This window comes from Abramis brama (genome assembly GCF_963993115.1).
Source record: "Abramis brama genome assembly, chromosome: 20".
In the NCBI taxonomy this organism is placed as follows: domain Eukaryota; kingdom Metazoa; phylum Chordata; class Actinopteri; order Cypriniformes; family Leuciscidae; genus Abramis; species Abramis brama.
This window is the reverse complement of record NC_139982.1, coordinates 10,505,615-10,524,960: the sequence shown is the minus strand read 5'-3', so window position 1 is coordinate 10,524,960 and position 19,346 is coordinate 10,505,615. Positions and strand designations below refer to the sequence as shown.

General features: G+C 40.0%; 5 protein-coding genes across 6 annotated transcripts; 1 reads left to right on the top strand and 4 right to left on the bottom strand.

Annotated features, from left to right (window-relative positions):
- The first annotated feature begins 505 nt into the window (after positions 1-505).
- LOC311071070 (uncharacterized protein) lies at positions 506-2,440 on the top strand. Of its 2 annotated transcripts, XM_084095277.1 has the most exons (4): positions 506-701; positions 767-829; positions 967-1,022; positions 1,064-2,440. In XM_084095277.1, exons 2-4 carry the CDS (start codon positions 815-817, stop codon positions 2,346-2,348), a joined length of 1,356 nt encoding a protein of 451 aa, XP_083951403.1. In that variant the 5' UTR covers positions 506-701; positions 767-814; the 3' UTR covers positions 2,349-2,440. The 2 variants fall into 2 exon arrangements, with proteins under 2 accessions (XP_083951403.1, XP_083951402.1); XM_084095276.1 differs by having other exon boundaries at positions 967-2,440.
- Positions 2,441-12,655: 10,215 nt separating this feature from the next.
- LOC311071571 (histone H2B) lies at positions 12,656-13,326 on the bottom strand. The gene has a single exon (XM_084095971.1). It carries the CDS (start codon positions 13,318-13,320, stop codon positions 12,946-12,948), a length of 375 nt encoding a protein of 124 aa, XP_083952097.1. The 5' UTR covers positions 13,321-13,326; the 3' UTR covers positions 12,656-12,945.
- Positions 13,327-14,420: 1,094 nt separating this feature from the next.
- LOC311071416 (histone H4) lies at positions 14,421-14,736 on the bottom strand. Its single transcript, XM_084095821.1, has one exon. It carries the CDS (start codon positions 14,733-14,735, stop codon positions 14,424-14,426), a length of 312 nt encoding a protein of 103 aa, XP_083951947.1. The 5' UTR covers position 14,736; the 3' UTR covers positions 14,421-14,423.
- Positions 14,737-17,376: 2,640 nt separating this feature from the next.
- Positions 17,377-17,869, bottom strand: LOC311071204 (histone H3.2-like). The gene has a single exon (XM_084095433.1). The coding sequence runs from the start codon at positions 17,842-17,844 to the stop codon at positions 17,434-17,436; it is 411 nt and encodes a 136-aa protein (XP_083951559.1). The 5' UTR covers positions 17,845-17,869; the 3' UTR covers positions 17,377-17,433.
- A 473-nt stretch (positions 17,870-18,342) lies between these two features.
- On the bottom strand, positions 18,343-19,009 carry LOC311071189 (histone H2A-like). The gene has a single exon (XM_084095415.1). It carries the CDS (start codon positions 18,992-18,994, stop codon positions 18,608-18,610), a length of 387 nt encoding a protein of 128 aa, XP_083951541.1. The 5' UTR covers positions 18,995-19,009; the 3' UTR covers positions 18,343-18,607.
- Between the last annotated feature and the right edge of the window lie 337 nt (positions 19,010-19,346).

Sequence of the window (19,346 nt, the reverse complement as noted above, 5' to 3'; positions counted from 1 at the left end):
AGGAAATTGCAATATATAAACCAAAAGCTGCTCTTCCTGCTTTCTCAAAAACCTTGCTAACAAATACAAACTCATACTAAAGAGCTGTTCAGTTGAGATGTTAATTTTCTGGCCAAACCAGAAGCTAATTTGCTTTGGTTTGTAAAAGATGCTATACATGTTTGAACTGTTCTTGCGACAGTTATATAGTCTCGACCAGCAGGTGTTGCTAGCGCTTGGTGTTTCTGGTGCTTCAAAACTGATAAATGCTGCCTTCGGAGGACGCATCAAGACACATCCGAATGCAATGTTAGTTTCACTTCTCGTCTCCGAGAGACCTTCATCTGATTGATTTTTTATTCAGTTTTATTTTGATAAACATGACGCAATATAACATCACGACTACATGAAAAGAGCTTTCACTGTTATAAAAAACAGATTTGTGAGCATTAGTGGAACTGAAGGTGTTCGAATAAACACCTAGTATGGTGGGTGATTAATTAATTATTGATCTCATTAGTTAGCAGATTTGCCCAATAATGAGTTAACGAGTCATCCAGGCGTACAAATGGCTTTCTGTTTGGCTTTAAAAGGCCTGGTTGGTTTGAGACTTTAGCCTGTGCAGTTGAATTGGCTTTCTTAGTGGCTCAGTTTGTGTTATAAAATGGGTTTGATTAAAATTACTGTTTTGGTAGTTCTTTATCACCAGTTACTATGGCATGGTAAGTTTTTTTCTTTTAGTAAGTTTACTTGTCTGTTTAATAAAATAAATAAATGTGTTTCTCAGAATTCAGCTGCTTAGTCGAAGATGGATCCTTACATTTATCCTTGAGTGATGTTGGAGGAAAAGGTTTGTAGACCCTTTGTGTTTCATAAAATATACTCTTGTACTAAGGTAATGAGTTTATACTAACTCATTTGCATGGTTATTGTTTTTGCTATTAGCAAAAAAAAAAAAACTTAATTTCTCTTTCTCCCTATCTCCAGACAATTCTAGCTCTGTCCAACTGCAGGGCACTTTTAGCCCTGATGGGTCCAGTTCTGTGAACGCCACCTTCAGCCAGGACTATTCTGATGGGTCCAGTTCTGTGAACGCCACCTTAAGCCAGGACTATCCTGATGGGTCCGGTTCTGTGAACGCCACCTTCAGCCAGGACTATCCTGATGGGTCCGGTTCTGTGAACGCCACCTTCAGCCAGGACTATCCTGATGGGTCCGGTTCTGTGAACGCCACCTTAAGCCAGGACTATCCTGATGGGTCCGGTTCTGTGAACGCCACCTTCAGCCAGGACTATCCTGATGGGTCCGGTTCTGTGAACGCCACCTTCAGCCAGGACTATCCTGATGGGTCCGGTTCTGTGAACGCCACCTTAAGCCAGGACTATCCTGATGGGTCCGGTTCTGTGAACGCCACCTTAAGCCAGGACTATCCTGATGGGTCCGGTTCTGTGAACGCCACCTTCAGCCAGGACTATCCTGATGGGTCCGGTTCTGTGAACGCCACCTTAAGCCAGGACTATCCTGATTGGTCCGGTTCTGTGAACGCCACCTTCAGCCAGGACGATGCAGAGGGGTCTGGTACTGTCAACGCCACCTTAAGCCAGGACTATCCTGATGGGTCCGGTTCTGTGAACGCCACCTTCAGCCAGGATGATGCAGAGGGGTCCGGTACTGTCAACGCCACCTTAAGCCAGGACTATCCTGATGGGTCCGGTTCTGTGAACGCCACCTTCAGCCAGGACAATGCAGAGGGGTCTGGTACTGTCAACGCCACCTTCAGCCAGGACTATCCTGATGGGTCCGGTTCTGTGAACGCCACCTTCAGCCAGGACTATCCTGATGGGTCTGGTTCTATGAACGCCACCTTCAGCCAGGATTATCCTGATGGGTCCGGTTCTGTGAACGCCACCTTCAGCCAGGACTATCCTGATGGGTCCGGTTCTGTGAACGCCACCTTCAGCCAGGACTATCCTGATGGGTCCGGTTCTGTGAACGCCACCTTCAGCCAGGACTATCCTGATGGGTCCAGTTCTGTGAACGCCACCTTCAGCCAGGACTATCCTGATGGGTCCGGTTCTGTGAACGCCACCTTCAGCCAGGACTATCCTGATGGGTCCAGTTCTGTGAACGCCACCTTCAGCCAGGACTATCCTGATTGGTCCGGTTCTGTGAACACCACCTTCAGCCAGGACTATCCTGATGGGTCCGGTTCTGTGAACGCCACCTTCAGCCAGGACTATCCTGATGGGTCCGGTTCTGTGAACGTCACCTTCAGCCAGGACTATCCTGATGGGTCCAGTTCTGTGAACACCACCTTCAGCCAGGACTATCCTGATGGGTCCAGTTCTGTGAACACCACCTTCAGCTAGCATGATGCTGTGGGATCTATTGTTTTAGCCCTTGTCTATTTAACTTGACATGAATCAAGATTGTGTAACAAAATAAATGGTTTTGGAATGGGTTTCATGGTTTGGTTTGTCAACTCGTCTTTTAGATTTTGCTGAGGTTTTACAGCCACTTGGATTAGTGAGGCCTATCTTTGAGGTCCAGTTTTGCCCAAGAAGTCTGAAGTGCCATGAAAATGTATTCTTCCAGTTTGACTTCTTTGAGGACTATGATAGGAAAAAGTGACCGCAATGGTTTGCAGATATTGTGATCATTCATAGATAAGTGAATGATTGAGTCCGGAAGTAGGTTTTGCGGTTTTCTCAACATTATTCTAGTTTACTCTATAGGATTGGCTGAACAATGTGTTTTTGCTTATTTCACTTGCAGTTCACAAATGATGTTGCACAATTGGAATATACATTTGAATTGTTTAGTTTTGCTTTCAGGATTTGTCGAATGTCCCTAAAGCTGATCTGGGCTCCGCGAATGAAAAATGTGTAATAAATAGAAAATGCATTATATAATTCTCATCTGTGTTCTGCCTGTTGGGGTGACAGACAGGCTGTGAAAAAGCAACAGCTAACCTTCATGATGAGGGTGAGCAGAAAAATACATACTGTTAAAAAATATATTTCAACTTGGGGAAAAAAAAAACTTTTCTTTAGAGTTTCATCAGTGATATTGTTATTTTAAGGGGGAAGAAGAGACAGATTTCCGCCACTGTTAAAAAAAAAAAGTCCATCAGTCTAAAAAATACTGTTATAGCAAACAGCCATTTGGTTGCTGTTGATCTGATGAGCTACAACATGGTAAGACAAACACTCACTTAAATGAAAACTGATTGTTATTGATATACTGTACAGTAGTCAACATTCTAAGTGGATCAAAACCTTTCATCAGTTATACATGAATTTTGAACAATTCCCGTTCTTGTCTTAGGATAACTTTGAAATGTTGACTACTGTAGATGAAGCTCATAATACATGTTTTCTATACTTTGTTGATGTATTTTCTTTTGAAAAAGGAAGTTAGGCAGATCATTCATGTGTTTGGCCTTTTTTGATGAACATAAACTAAAAGCTGCAAAAAACATTTTGTAGCAGCTCTTGGCTCCTTAATAATGGCAGAGAGTCTCTAATGGGTGCAATCGATTTTTATTCTTCTAGAATCAGCATAAGCACCGTGAAAACTAGAAGTCAACACACAAAAAGCTGGTTAATGAACCTTTGGCATAATACAAATTTACAAATAAATCCTCACACATCCATCCCTTTTACAGTGCATCATCATGCATTTGTGTATATGTGCAATGCACATCAGAAGACCTTTAAAGCTATTTAAAAATAACAACCCATAAAACAACAATTTGTTCATTACACACATGCAATTTTCCTGGTACAAGATACACAACAAAACAATTTCCAGTAACTGTCAATGCAGACATTTTACATTCTTAAAGCCTTTCATTCTCTTATACATGGAGCCAAAGTTATACACACCTCGCTCCACTCACCAAGGGTGCAAACTTTAGACTGTAAGAATTGATAAATTAGGAAATTCCAGACAGTCTGTTTTGGGGGTGACCAGGCCCTGAGAGGACAAAAGGACCTCTCTGGAGATTAGCATTTGAACTGGCCCTCGTGCACCATCGAGACGAAAGTCTCACCTCCGAGTCATCTAATCTACATCTTTTCCCCTCTCCCCTCACCCCCTCTCTCTCATGCTCAGATGATCACCTGAAATCACCCAAGAAAATGTGTAGTTTAATGTGAATGATTATCACAGAGTATTTTCATGTTTGGTATCATTTAAAATGTCACAGTGCGACTGGTACAGATATCTCATATCCAGATAGATAAAACAAAAGGTAATAAGGTTTTTAAGAGCTTATGGATAACTGATTTACAAAGGAAGGTGGTCTCTAAGCAAATGGTCCCACACCCCCATGAAGATGCGACCACTGCATGCAAATTTCTATTGTTACATGTTTCCAGGTAAAAGGTTTGTCTATTTAAGGAATTGCAGCAGGGAGATCGAGGCCTTTTTCTGTATTTCAGATGGGTCCGTTAGGCTGGGAGATGTAGATCTCTCAGCCTAACGTATTTCTTAAATGTTGGGTTTGCATCTTATCTCTATTCCAGAGCATTTGATGTTTTGTATCGATTATCTTTGAATTGATTATGAAATTGGCATGATACATTTACCTGACATAATAAATTGTTACATTTGATTATTCTAACTGACTTTGACATTATTTTCATTGAAGAGTTAAACGGAATAGTCAAACATTCGCTCACTTTTAGTGAGGCACAGATATTATTAAACCCTTTCATTTATGGAGTCAGATGAAATTAACGAGAGAATACATAACTAAATGTATTGTAAATTTAACCAACCAATACTTTGCACGAGTAAGGACAGAACACGTGAGACCTTCCCCGTGTATTGGCGAACCGGCAGATTGGACCAATTTCACGGGCCTTACAAGACTTGCTGCTTTCCTGAATTAGCCGCTAGCTTTATGGTCTCTGAACTAAAACAGCACACAAATGTGTGGACAAAAGACAAAGCAACTTCACAAAAACATTGTGAAAACGGAATTACATAACTTAATGTTGCAGAGTGAACAGCACCAGGATTCCACAACCTGAGTTAACTTACGTATGTCCCTGAGCTTCTGAGACGAGAGAAATCAGGCGAGAACAAACTGTTGATCGGCTATAGAGGTTCCTGGGCTCACAGCCTCAAACCCAGTCACGTGAATGACCTGACTGTGAAAGAATTACCTCTAGAGGCCTCCAGTGGCCACTTACACATTTTCAAAAAAAAAGAAAAACAGTTATTTGTCATTTGTTGCATTATTTGATAGAGCAGCATGCTGTTCATGGCTGATTTCTTTGCTGTTTTCATCCTTCTTCAAAGCTGATGAAGAACTTCACAGATCATTTAGGCAAGGCTAGTTTATTTATATAGCACATTTTGTACACTATGGTAATTCCATGTGCTTTACACAGAAAGGAATTAAAATAATCACAAAATAAAATCAAGGAAAATTAAGTCAGTTATGAAAGGAATTAAAAGAGATATAATGATGATACAGTTATAAAATAAATTAAAAGAAAAAAAAGATGATACATAGTCCTCGACTTTCACATTAAACTCACTACTCTACCACAGACTCGAACATCATCACCAGGTCCTCAACATTGTTTCATCTCTCAATTTCCCAATTAACATTTCAGAGTAATTCATGTTTGTCTCTTGCCCGATTCTCAGTGCCATTTGAGTTCAGTTTAAAATCAAAAGATTCAGTTTAGATGCAAAAATAAAATACAGTGTATTCAGTCGGACGTACAGTGGCACAGTACTCATTCAGTAAATGCATAGCTAAACAGATTTTGAGTCTGGAGTCTGGATTTGAATGTGACTACTGTAGGAGCACATCTGATCTCTTCTGGAAGCTGGTTCCAGCTGTGGCTGGCATAATAACTAAAAGCGGACTCTCCATGCTTAGAGTGAACCCTTGGTATTTCTAGCTGATGTGATCCTAATGATCTGAGTGATCGGTTTATTCAGTGAGCATATCTGCAATGTATTGAGGTCCTAGGCCATTGAGTGATTTAAATACCAGTATTAATACTTCAATACTTTAAAAATCAATCCTAAATTTAACTGGGAGCCAGTGGAAAGACCTGGGGCCGGTTTCACAAAGTTGTTTTAGACCGGTCTATAGTGTTAGACAAGTCTAAAATTTGCTCATAGACAGTCTAATGCAAGTTAGACTGTTTCACAAAAATAAAGACTGACTTAATTTAGACCAAAAAAATTAGACACCTTACCCCCAGGCTAACTTAGGTCTAAGACTCTATGTTACCTTGGCAACCAGCAGTAACAATGAGTTACATTACAAACTGCCAAAAGAAAAGGGAAAATGGCTCATAATTTAAACATTTCTTCTTGTTACTACATTTCCAAGTAAAATGTCCTTGTAACTAATAGGGCCGTTATATAGTCAACGCGAGCAACGATCGACGCGCTCCCTTTCATACACAAGCGTCACGGGCGATGCGTGAAATGCAATACACCGTGACTGTTCAACCGTCTATTTCGCTTCAAACGCTCGCTTTATACGCGCGTCCTATTCGCCTTGGACGCGCGAATGGATTCAAAATGTTCAAGCATCGAACTAGACACGATAGACGCGAATTTGACGCTCTATTCGCGTTTGGTGTGAACGCTGCATAATAACAGGCTGCGATGTCAAGATTGCAATGCTGGAATGTGTGTGTGTGTGTCAGAGAGAGAGAGGCAAGGGCGCGATCGAACAGTGGAAACATAAAAACATACTCCGTCATTTATACTCCTCCAACAAACACATTTTCCGCTGGGGTAAACAGCACTGAGCGGTTGAATGCTTACTCGATCCGCCATGTTTTTTGTTTTGAAAAGTGTCTTATTTTACCCAGAATGCATTGCAGTGTAGTCCTACTTAAGATAGTCAGAGTCTTAAGTGCTTTGTGCAACGGTCTGATTTAGATGTCTATCTGAAGTTTGACTATCTACTATATCTAAGCCATAGTCAAAGTCTATCTTTGTGAAACCGGCCCCTGAGGATGAGACCTGATATGTTTATATTTTCTGGTTCTGCTCAGAATCCTGGCGGCAGCGTTCTGTATGAGCTGCAACTGTCTTATGGTCTTTTTGGGAAGGCCAGTGAGGAGTCCATTACAATAATCCACCCTGCTGGTGATGAAAGCATGAACAAGTTTCTCTAAGTCTTGTCTGGAAACAAAGCATCTAATTCTTGCAATATTTCTGAGATGATAGTATGCTGATTTAGTTATTGCTTTGACATGAGTACTGAAACTAAGGTCTGACTCCAGAATCACACTGAGATTCCTGACTTGATTTTTAGTTGTTTGACCCTTGGCGTCAAGGTATGCGTTCACTTTGAGAACTTCATCTTTATTTCCAAACACAATGAATTTGTTTTACTGAAGAAAGTTTTGGCACATCCAACTGTTAACTTCAACAATGGATTGGCACAGGGAGTCAATGGGGCTGTAGTTGTTAGGCGATAGGGCTAAGTAGATCCGAGTGTCGTCTGCACAGCTGTGGAAAGCAATTTGGTTCTTTCTCATTATTTGGCTCAGTAGGAGCATGTACAGGTTGAGTGGCGCAAGAATTGAGCCTTCAGGAACTCCGCATGTCATGTATGTCCACTCAGGCTTATGGTCACCTATACTCACATAATAACCTCTTCCTCCTTAGTATGACCTGAAACATTTTAGGACTATCCCAGAAAGCCCGGCCCAGTTTTCCAGCCTCTCAAGAAGTATGTTGTGATCGACAGTGTAAAATGCAGCACTGAGGTCGAGTAGTACCAGAACTGATGTTTTGCCTGTATCAGTATTTAAGCAGATAATAATAATAATAATTTGTAATAATTTGTTACATTTATATAGCGCTTTTCTGGGTACTCAAAGCGCTTTACATGGAAGGGGGAATCTCCTCAACCACCACCAATGTGTAGCATCCAACTGGATGATGCGACAGCAGCCATATTGCGCCAGAACGCCCACCACACACCAGCTTATTGGTGGAGAGGAGACAGGGTGATGAAGCCAGTCAGTATATGGGGTTGATTAGGAGGCCATGATGGATAGAGGCCAATGGGCAAATTTGGCCAGGATGCCGGGGTTACACCCCTACTCTTTTTCGAAGGACATCCTGGGATTTTTAATTACCACAGAGAGTTAGGACCTCGGTTTAACGTCTCAAGGACGGTGATTTTTAATGGTATAGTGTCCCCGTCACTAGACTGGGGCATTAGGACCCACACAGACCACAGGGTGAGCACCCCGTACTGGCCTCACTAACACCTCTTCCAGCAGCAACCTGGTTTTCTCTGGAGGTCTCCCATCCAGGTACTAACCAGGCTCAACCCTGCTTAGTAAGTAAGTAAGTAAGTAAGTAAGTAAGTAAGTAAGTAAATATTATTTATAAAGCACATTTCAACATAGCAGAGCTATCCAAAGTGCTGGACATAGTCATGAAAAATAAAATAAATAAAAGCATAGTAACGTAAGACCAAACAAAACAAACAGTGAAACAAGGATATTAAATATGATCATGATCATATTACTTTGTCCCGGTCAGCAGCCTTGCAGCTGCATTTTGTACTAACTGGAGGGGACCAAGTGATGTATGAGGAAGACCCAGATATAAAGAGTTACAGTAATCTAGGCGTGAGGTAATAAAAGCATGCTTAACCTTCCCCAAGTCTTGCGCTGACAAAAACAATTTAATATTGGAAATAATCCACAATTGATAAAAACTATTCCTAACAACGGAATTTATTTGTTTAGTTAAGCACAATTCCATGATAACACCAAGGTTCCTAACTTTGGAGGAAACAGAGGGAAAATGATTGCTTAGCTCCTTAATAATACTACCGGTACTCCTCAATTTTGGGGACCCAAAAACAATTGTTTCCGTTTTTTTAATTCATTAATTTGGAGAAAGTTAAGCGCTAACCATTTCTTAATGTCCCCGATGCATTCCAACAAAGGTTGAATTGAATCGCCAGCTTTTAACGGCAGGTACAGCTGTGAATCGTCTGCATAAAAATGAAACGAAACATTGTGCTTCCTAATAATATTCCCCAATGGAGCATATACAAGTTAAAAAGAAGGGGACCCAAAATAGAGGAGCTCCACTAATTATAGGTGCAGAAGATGAAGAAAATGTACCTATCTCCACTGAAAAAGACCTGTCTTTAAGATATGATCTAAACCACTGTAAGGCCGTACCCTTGATACCAAAGAAATGCTCTAAATGCCAAATTAGAACACTATGGTCTACAGTATCAAAGGCAGCCGAAAGATCAAGTAGGATCAATACAGCATTTTTCTGACAACTGCAAGTAAAATGTCATTGAACACTTTTAATAAGGCAGACTCTGTACTATGATGGGCAGTGAAACCAGAATGAAAAGGTTCTAGTTAATTTGCAGCATTTAAAAACGAGTGCAACTGAGACCACCACTTTTTCTAAAAGTTTTGATAAAAATGATAGCTTAGAGACAGGCCTATAATTATTAAAGCAACCCTCATCCAAACCTTGTTTCTTAAGCAAAGGCTGAACAACCGCATGCTTAAAACTATTCGGAACTATCCCAGTGTCCAAAGATGAATTTATCAACGCTTGGATACTGGGGCCAATAGGAAAAGTCGCTTTTAAAATATCAGAAAGTATAACATCAAGTGTGGTGATAGTTGTGTTCATGTTGTTAACCACTTCACAAAGTTCCATTAAAGAGACATGCTCAAAATTATGAAAGAAAAACGGACTAGCAAGCAGATTCGAAGACTGATCTGGAAGCTGTAAAGTGAAGGATGAACGCATCGCTAGCAAAAAACTTTAAAAATCTCTCACAACATTCAGCCGAGGGTTCCCCATGAAATTGAGACCTTGGACTAATTACAGAATTAATCGCAGAAAATAAAATCTTAGGTCTATGACAGTGTTTAGCAATTAACCCTTCTATCGTTTCTTAGGCGGGTTATTAAATTTATATCAATGCACCAGTTTAGCTAAGAGTCTGGACGCTACTTGCTTTGCTTCCTTTTGGGGATTCCTTTTGTCGGTGTAAAAGGGGGTTTCCCTGGGTTCATTGATTGGCGTGCCATCTCTTCGTGCCTGGATAGATGTCTGGGGCGGCCAATCATGTGGTGTGCTGGCGGATGGATGGAAAGTCTCTGAAGTTGGAAGCGGGCTTTGCAGTCGAATCGTTTAACCGAAATTTTGCAGCAAAACTTAACTTAGAACTGAGACTCTCAACGGAAAAGAAAAGAAAACAAAAAGAAAGAAAATTGAGATGAGAAGTAGTTAGATGGCTTGAATGAAGCTGTTTAATCCATGTTCTTCTGATCTTGATGTGGGTTCTTTCGTCTGCTTGCTTACTCCTGGTTACTCCGTCATGGCTGCTCCATGACTGTCTAATGCATTCTGGAGTCTTCTCCTGCATTCTGGAATCTTCTCTAGCTTTGTTCGGGTCCTAAGATTTTAAACTCTGTTTAAAATAAAGGTTTGTCCAGCCTCCTGGATGAATTCTGACCAATTAGACACTGTGTTTATTTGAGAGGTGTCATTTTCTCATCGTAGAAAATTTTCTCACCTCTCATCGTAAATCATGCGATTTACGTATCTGTGATCTCTTTACTCTCCAGCTTTAGCAGAGAGTACAGTTTAGACATGATTCATATTATAAGAAAATGAAACACTTTACAGATTTTACATTTTACAGATTACAATCAAGCCATCTTTATAATTGTGAACATACAATCGCACTGATAGGAAACAAGACACACTTTCATTCAAACATCTAATAGTTATAACAATTCTCTAACAAGGTTAGAGAAATTTCATTCAAATTATTACACAAATTTTACCCTGCTAAAGCTTTTTTGAAAAGGTTTAAATCAGATATAGACACAAGTTGTTCTTTTTGTGGTGCCCTTGATGAAACTGCTCTTCATATCTTCTGGGATTGTCCTCATACAGTTATTTTGGGTTTCTAATTTTATTAAATGCAATGTGCTTCCGGATCTCTCTTTGATTTTTTAAGGATGTACTGTTTGGCTTCTTTAATATACAAAAAGCTAAATTGAATGAGTATTTTATTATTGCTCCTTGCAAAATGTCACATTTACCATAGTAAATTCACTCATCAGAATCCCTTATTCATTGTTTTTAGAAGAGAGTTCCAACAGTACATCCAAAACATTTCATAAGAATCTTAAAGCTCTTAAGACAATAAACTTACTTCAACTTTTGTAATTTATTTCATTAAAGTTTTCTGTTCTGTTTTTTTCTCTGAGTAGGCTATATATACAGGCTATAACCCATGTATATGTGATGCTTTGCTTTCTTTATCTTTATCATTTCATTGTATGTAATTTTTACATTTTTACATGTACTTATACTTTTGATACCTTGGCATTAATAAAAAAAAAAATTTAAAAGTGAGCCATTTAGGACAGAGCCTAATATTATTACTCTATTACCCACTTCTCATGCAACTCTTGCAATGGGTTGAACTGGAATGTCCAAAGTCTCTATCCGCTTTGGAGCTGATTATTTTATTATATTATGTTCCACACAGTCTCGGGGAAGCAACATTAAAGTTGACGATAACTAAAGCATTAACATAAAAACAAAAGTTTGGCTCCAAAAGTTAACAAAATAAATATGGTACAACAATGTTTGTTGGAGTAACAAATATAGGAAGTGCAAAATAACTTTGTAAAACAAACAAAATACCTCTAACTATATGGACCCATCTACACCGACCTGCCTCAAGGAAAGAAACAAAATAGTTCCCTGACTCCCTCTCTACTTTAAACAGGAGAAACCCATAGTATTACAAAAATAAAAATGGCACCCACTCCCTAGAACTTCCACGTTTGGTCTATTTACAATATGTACAAGAGAAACATCAGATCAACAGTTTAACAACAACTGGGCTCAGCAAATAAAAGCTAAATCAACAAACACTGTTTATACACGCTTTTAACAACCAAAATAAATAAAATGAGTGTGTTTTGTAATAAATCACAACAGGTTAGCAACTGACAGGATATGCAAAATATGCTTTGTAATAATTCACAACAGAACAGCAGCAGCAATGTACAACAACAAAGCAAACCAGCAGAAAACAAGCCTTGCTTCAGTGGAGATCAGCGAGGCTTTATACACTCTTCTTCACCTTGAAGATAAATCCCAACCGAGCAGTCATCAGCAGAAGTGAGCACCCTCACCTGGCTTTACCTGCACAGAAGGCAGAAGAACGACCACTACTGCCACCTAGTGGCCTGACATGACGTTTTAAAAATATAAAATAAAACAGATTACACCTAACATAACATATATCTAAAGACAATAAAAAGTTGATCACCAAAAAAGTTCTATAAAACACTCAAACACTCTTATTTACTCAAACACACATATAGTAATCCAAAGAAAAAACTTTTTGTATTTGACTTACCTGCACACACGGCTGATGTAATTAAAACAATACAATTTATTAAAGATTATCAATTGATTTAAAATGTTTTTTTTTTTCTCTCATATGTTAGGACTTTTCTTTTGTTAAAAACAATAGAATAAACAGTGATCTCTTACATGCATTTATATATTTGTATTGGTATGCAAGGCATGAATGCTTGTTGTAAGAAAATAAAACTACACAAATGTAAAAAATTAGTTTGGTGTTGTATGAGATTTACAGAAGTTGGGAATCGCTGTGATAGTTGGCCATTTACAAAATAAGCAAGAAATAAAAAGACAAGCTTACTTTTTCCACATTTTTAAACTAATGGCACCCACATGGATTAGAGTTAGAAATGTGCTCAGCCTCAATCTCCTCAAAAACGCAAGTGTTGTCAATGTTCAGATTTAGGAGATTCATCAACTCTCGCGGGATCAAGGCTGCGACTAACTGACACAAAAGCTCTTTATCGGAGAAAATGGGTGGCTCTTAAAAGAGCCTTTGGGGTAGTTGAAGTCAGGCACGCCTCACTTTGAGCTGGTGTATTTGGTGACGGCCTTTGTGCCCTCGGACACGGCGTGTTTGGCCAGCTCTCCGGGCAGCAGCAGACGCACGGCGGTCTGGATCTCTCTAGAGGTGATGGTGGAGCGCTTGTTGTAGTGCGCGAGGCGAGACGACTCACCGGCGATGCGCTCGAAGATGTCGTTGACGAAAGAGTTCATGATGCCCATCGCCTTGGAGGAGATGCCGGTGTCAGGATGAACCTGCTTCAGGACTTTGTACACATAGATAGCATAGCTCTCCTTCCTGGACTTTCTGCGCTTCTTTCCTCCCTTACCGGCGGTCTTGGTGACGGCCTTCTTTGAGCCCTTCTTGGGCGCGGACTTTGCTGGTTCAGGCATAATGATACGAGATCAGAAATAATGTTCCCTCCTGTGTGATACAGAGGTACTTATTCACTGCCATATGCTAATTTTCAAAGAGATAGGGGAATCCTCTGATTGTCTGTTTTCATAGGCCAAACCCATAAACTCGTACTTCATTGGACAACTCAAAGCATCACGAGGGCCAATCACAGGCGGAAGAATAATAGTCCCGCCCACCACTACCCAAGTTTCCTTTGTTTCGTTTCCCGCTCTTTTATTCAATATTTTTGAGAAAACAAGCGGTTCTAATATTCATGCATTATCGAGTAATTTTAAAACCCCTTATAAATGCATTGAGGGAGTTTGTGTAAAAAAAAAAAAAAAGGTGTAGGCCTACTTATGAAACTATTGGTGAGATGTTTAACCCTTAAACAGGCAACGTGAACCACAAGTTACATTATAGCTGCCTTCAAAGGCAACTCATACATTTCAATTCAATATGGTTCACAGTTAAATAGAAATATATATGAGTTCAATCATATGATTTTTAATGTTATATATTAAATGTTATATATCATATGATATATAACATTTAATATATAACATTAAAAATCATATGATTGAACTAAATAATGTCTCATGACCAATAAATAATTTCATGTTTATTTCTTTTTAAAAACTTTGTGAAAAAAGTTCTCGTTATAGAGCAGATACCAGAAAACTTCAGATTCTGAGACAAGTGATAAAAACCCACGGAATTGTTTTCAAAACTTCCATGAGTTTTTTTATTTATTATTATTATAAAGTAATTAAAATCAAATTTGTAATTCAAAACCTGACACCACCCACTAGGTAAGGAACTCCTAAAATAATTTAAAGTACCATTTTTATGGTAACGCAAGGTCCGATTTCGAAACGGGTTTCAAATGCGGAATCTTCAGTTTGTAAGCTTTCGAATGATATATAATTTGTAAACATTAACACTGTATTTAGTGGAGTTCATCCTGGATTCAGTTAACAAAACATGTTATATTTAATTATATGGTTGACGTGGTCAAAACATTGCCTCTTTATGTGGCAGAGTGTGTGGCTCTTAAAAGAGCCGTTGGGTTTGAGTGAATTCTCCTGATTTCAGGCGTTTATCCGCCGAAGCCGTACAGGGTGCGTCCCTGTCTCTTCAGCGCGTACACAACATCCATGGCGGTGACGGTCTTTCTCTTGGCGTGCTCGGTGTAGGTGACGGCATCGCGGATCACGTTCTCCAGGAACACCTTCAACACTCCGCGGGTCTCCTCGTAGATCAGACCGGAGATGCGCTTGACGCCGCCGCGGCGAGCCAGACGACGAATGGCGGGTTTGGTGATTCCCTGGATGTTATCGCGCAACACTTTACGGTGACGCTTAGCGCCTCCTTTCCCGAGTCCTTTACCGCCTTTACCTCTTCCAGACATGTTTCACGCACTCTAGTCACACGATGACAAGATATGTACGTTCAGCGTCGCAATGAAGCCTTTTATATTTACTTACAGGACCTGATAGAAACCAACACCGCGTCACAAGGCGCAAAACGCCCCTCCCTTCAATGTAGTTCCAGCACAAAACAATGTGGTTCAACCCAAACCATAATCTAACGAGGCCTGTCCGACTTCTTTCATGTTTTATAAGATTTATTTGATTTGATGAAGAGGATGTTATAATATCATCATATCCTCCTGGGACCCAAGAATAAAAACCTGTCTGGTTTGGTTCAGCTACCAAATCGGACATCAGGAGACTACAACGGACAGCCTGGACTGCAGAGAGGATTATTGGTGCCCCCCTGCCAACCCTCCAGGACCTGTACTCTTCCAGAGTGAGGAAGAGAGCAGGTAAAATCATCACAGACTCCACTCACCCTGGACACCCCCTGTCTGAACTGTTACCGTCAGGACGGCGACACAGATCACTGGCCACAAGAACATCCAGGCACAGGAACAGTTTCTTTCCACAGGCCATTTCCCTTCTGATCACTTAACATGCCCCCCCAAGGCATATGCCTGTAAGTGCAATACTCCCACTGTCTAGTGCAATATTCTCTAACTCAGGTGATATTTATATCTATATTATTCATACTACTCAAAATACTGTAAATATGTTCATAATCTGTAAATGTTTATTCAGACTAAACCCAGCTGTGACCCTACTTTTTTTACTTTTATACTATTTTTATTTATTTTTTATATATCTTATTCTTAGAATTTGTATTACTTATGTTTCTTGTTGTATTTGTATTTGTATATGTGCACTGGAAGCTTCAGTACCAAGAAAAATTCCTTGTGGGTGCAAGCACACTTGGCAATAAAGCTCTTTCTGATTCTGAATAGACTTTTGTCCACTGTAGTGGACATTATATTTTAGTGAATTTCTCTGACATCATACATGTCACATGACACAACCTGGGTGTCCTGTAAAGAGCACATTCAGGACTTTTCAGAGATACCAAATGTTTGGAGGTTTCACCATTAAACCAACTTCTCCTTGGTCTTTAAAAATGTCTGACATTAATTTAGTGATCAAATGGATCCATTCTTATGGAAATATGATAATATATTGTAATTATAATTTAAACTGGACCACTTTTCAAATTGTATTTCGTAAAACATCTCAGGAAAATGTTAAAGGGTTTCAAATAAAAAAATACTTTCTGTTACAGAACAGGGCATTGATTTCAAACGTGTCCACTGTAGAGGACATCAGGACTTAAATCATGTTTATCAGGCATTTTGTGAGACACAAGAAGTGAATATGGAAATAAATTATACATCAATATTCCTATGAAATATTAGATATTATTATTAAAATGTTGCCAATTATTACTCCAATTATTACACTTATTTTTTCATTAAATGTTGCTCCAAGAACACATTAATGTGCAAATTAGATACAGTGTATAGATACATTGCATTGAATGGGAATATTAATTTATGGCCATTTTACCCACATATTGCATAAAGTAAAATGGTGTATCAATTCATTCCGTTATTTCTTTCCTAACATAGTTGAGAATAATCTTTATACAAATTTTGGTTGAAAAAATCCTGAAACCCCAAAATGTATTGGTGATTGAATTTTTTTTTTTTTTTTTAAAATCACATTGTTTTTGCCTATACATATAATTTCATGTCATTTTATTTTTTAAACAACTTAGTCCTGGCGTCCACTACAGAGGACATAGCATAACGTATAAATACAATATTTTTTCAAAAATGTTTTTTTTTTAACCATTTGTTTATTGTGCTCTAAACAGTGTGATGACATGGAAAAAACTAAATTCAAAAAACTTTTTTTTTCTGGGTCTCAGGAGGATATAACATACTGAGATACTGAATGGTAATGAAATGTGCTAATCTATAAGTTCAGTATAGTACATTTTATATTAGACAATTCGGATATATTTGCAGAATATAAATGATTTCAGGCCTCAGTGGTTTAAACTGTATGTCTGCCTTTAGCTGAACTTGCACCCGTATAAGAGTAATCTCTAAAGTTGGCATTGAACTTGCGCTAAAAATTTCAAAACAGACCATGCCACTATTAGGGAGTAGCTGGAAGAAAAGAGATTGAGAAAACAACCACTGTAGTCTTGTTTGGGAAAACTGTTTGAAGATGAAAAGAAGCTTTACCTGTAAATATGAAGATACATTTCTAGCTCCATTGAAACTATCCACAACAACATCGGAATCTGAGTGCACAGTTTACATGTCAATCGATTGCACATGATAGTTTTGTTAATTACAATAATTGGTGTTTTATATATAATTTGTCCTAAAGGCCATTGTGTGATTCACACCCTGTATAACTGACATCACAGCATTCAAAGAAAAAAAAAAGAATATAGATCTAGGCCCATACAAACATTAAAATACATAACCGCTTTTATTACATAAAACTCATTCTTTATATTTTAAGTATTTTCTAATTAGGACAAGGATTATATTTTATTCTGAAAAGGTAACTGATGATTTAAATAACGGTGACCCAGAGAGTATTAATGTAACGTTAATGCATGAACGCAACTTTCTACTCATTGAGTTAAACTGGAAATTATCTCGTTCAGTGCAGTTTTGGTGGCTCTTAAAAGAGCCGTTGTGGGTTGACGCAGACGCGGGTTTAAGCGCGCTCTCCGCGGATGCGGCGGGCCAGCTGAATATCTTTGGGCATGATGGTGACCCTCTTGGCGTGGATGGCGCACAGGTTGGTGTCCTCGAACAGACCGACCAAATAAGCCTCGCTGGACTCCTGCAGGGCCATGACAGCGGAGCTCTGGAAGCGCAGGTCCGTCTTGAAGTCCTGAGCGATTTCTCTCACCAGCCGCTGGAAGGGCAGTTTGCGGATCAGCAGCTCGGTGGACTTCTGATAGCGGCGGATCTCCCGCAGAGCCACGGTCCCGGGCCGGTAGCGGTGAGGCTTCTTGACGCCGCCGGTGGCCGGAGCGCTCTTACGGGCGGCTTTAGTAGCGAGCTGCTTCCTCGGGGCTTTACCACCGGTGGATTTACGAGCGGTCTGCTTGGTTCTTGCCATTGCTGCAGTCTTCTTCTCTCTGTCCTGCTTGCGCTGGAAATGCCGCTCTGTGTTTCTCGCCCGCTTTTAAAGCTTTGAACCGCCACGAGCTCATAGTGTCGCGAGGATACAGGCCTCGTGATTGGCTAATACGTGATGTCTGCGCATGAGTGCCAGCCAATGACTGCGCGTTTCCTCTTTTCAAACAAGCGGAGGGTTTCCCGCTCGAGATGCTTTCTATGTTCTACTTTGCGCGCCTTTATACTCAGTGTTGTATTTATTTGTTCTGAAATGCTCGCCTTAATTCCCAGTGGTTGGGCAGATCTCGGATTAGAATAAAATCACATTACAGTATAAAAGCACTGCAGCGAGACACTTTACGTCCCGTAAATCTAAAGGGCAAAAGACCCAAAGTAACATTGACCAATTTCTGTTACTCTAAAGCCGATATGTATATCGACTTTAATTTTGGAAAATGTACTGAAATAGTTAATACATTTTCAGAGTTTGGTAAACAAATATATTTTAATATTAAGGGGAGATGGATTGGGTGGCAAAACAACATTAGGAGATCATCATGTTTATAACATACATTCACAAGCACAATTGTACTTGTAATCATCGATGCAGAGAAATCATACATTTTACTGATTTGATGGGTCACATTTCCCTAATCCAGAAGCACTCAAGGTGTTTGTAATTGACAAAGAAAAGCACTCTCTCTCGGATAAAATGGGTGGCTCTTAAAAGAGCCGTTGTTTCAGTAACCCAGTCTTCAATCTGTTTATTTGGATTTGGCGGGTTTCTCGGTCTTCTTGGGCAGGAGCACGGCCTGGATGTTGGGCAGCACGCCGCCCTGAGCGATGGTCACTCGGCCCAGAAGTTTGTTGAGCTCCTCGTCGTTGCGCACCGCCAGCTGCAGGTGACGGGGGATGATGCGGGTCTTCTTGTTGTCCCGAGCGGCGTTTCCAGCCAGCTCCAGGATCTCAGCGGTGAGGTACTCGAGCACTGCCGCCAGATAAACAGGAGCACCGGCACCGACGCGCTCGGCGTAGTTTCCCTTGCGCAGAAGCCTGTGAACACGGCCGACGGGGAACTGCAGTCCCGCCCTGGAGGAGCGAGTCTTAGCCTTGGCTCGGGCTTTGCCGCCAGTTTTGCCTCTTCCGCTCATTTTCAATTCAGTTATTTCAAAGACCTCCGTCTAAAATAATAGAATGAAATTAGAGTGGCTCCACACACTGTATTTAAACGAGAGTGGCAATCGCCCATTGGTTTAGAGTCTGTAAAGATTCAAACCAATCACTGAACTTCCCTCCAAAGCCCAACCCCCTTTCTGGCGGGGATTATGAACGTATTAATTATTATTATATATGTAAAACAGAAGAGATGAAGCCCTTGAAATTTAAAATGATATATATGACATTTAAATAAATATACAAATGGATATTGTATGCTGTTTCTACCAAAAGTGCTACACCTTTCACACACACACACTGTATATTCTGGGCACATTGACTGTCTGA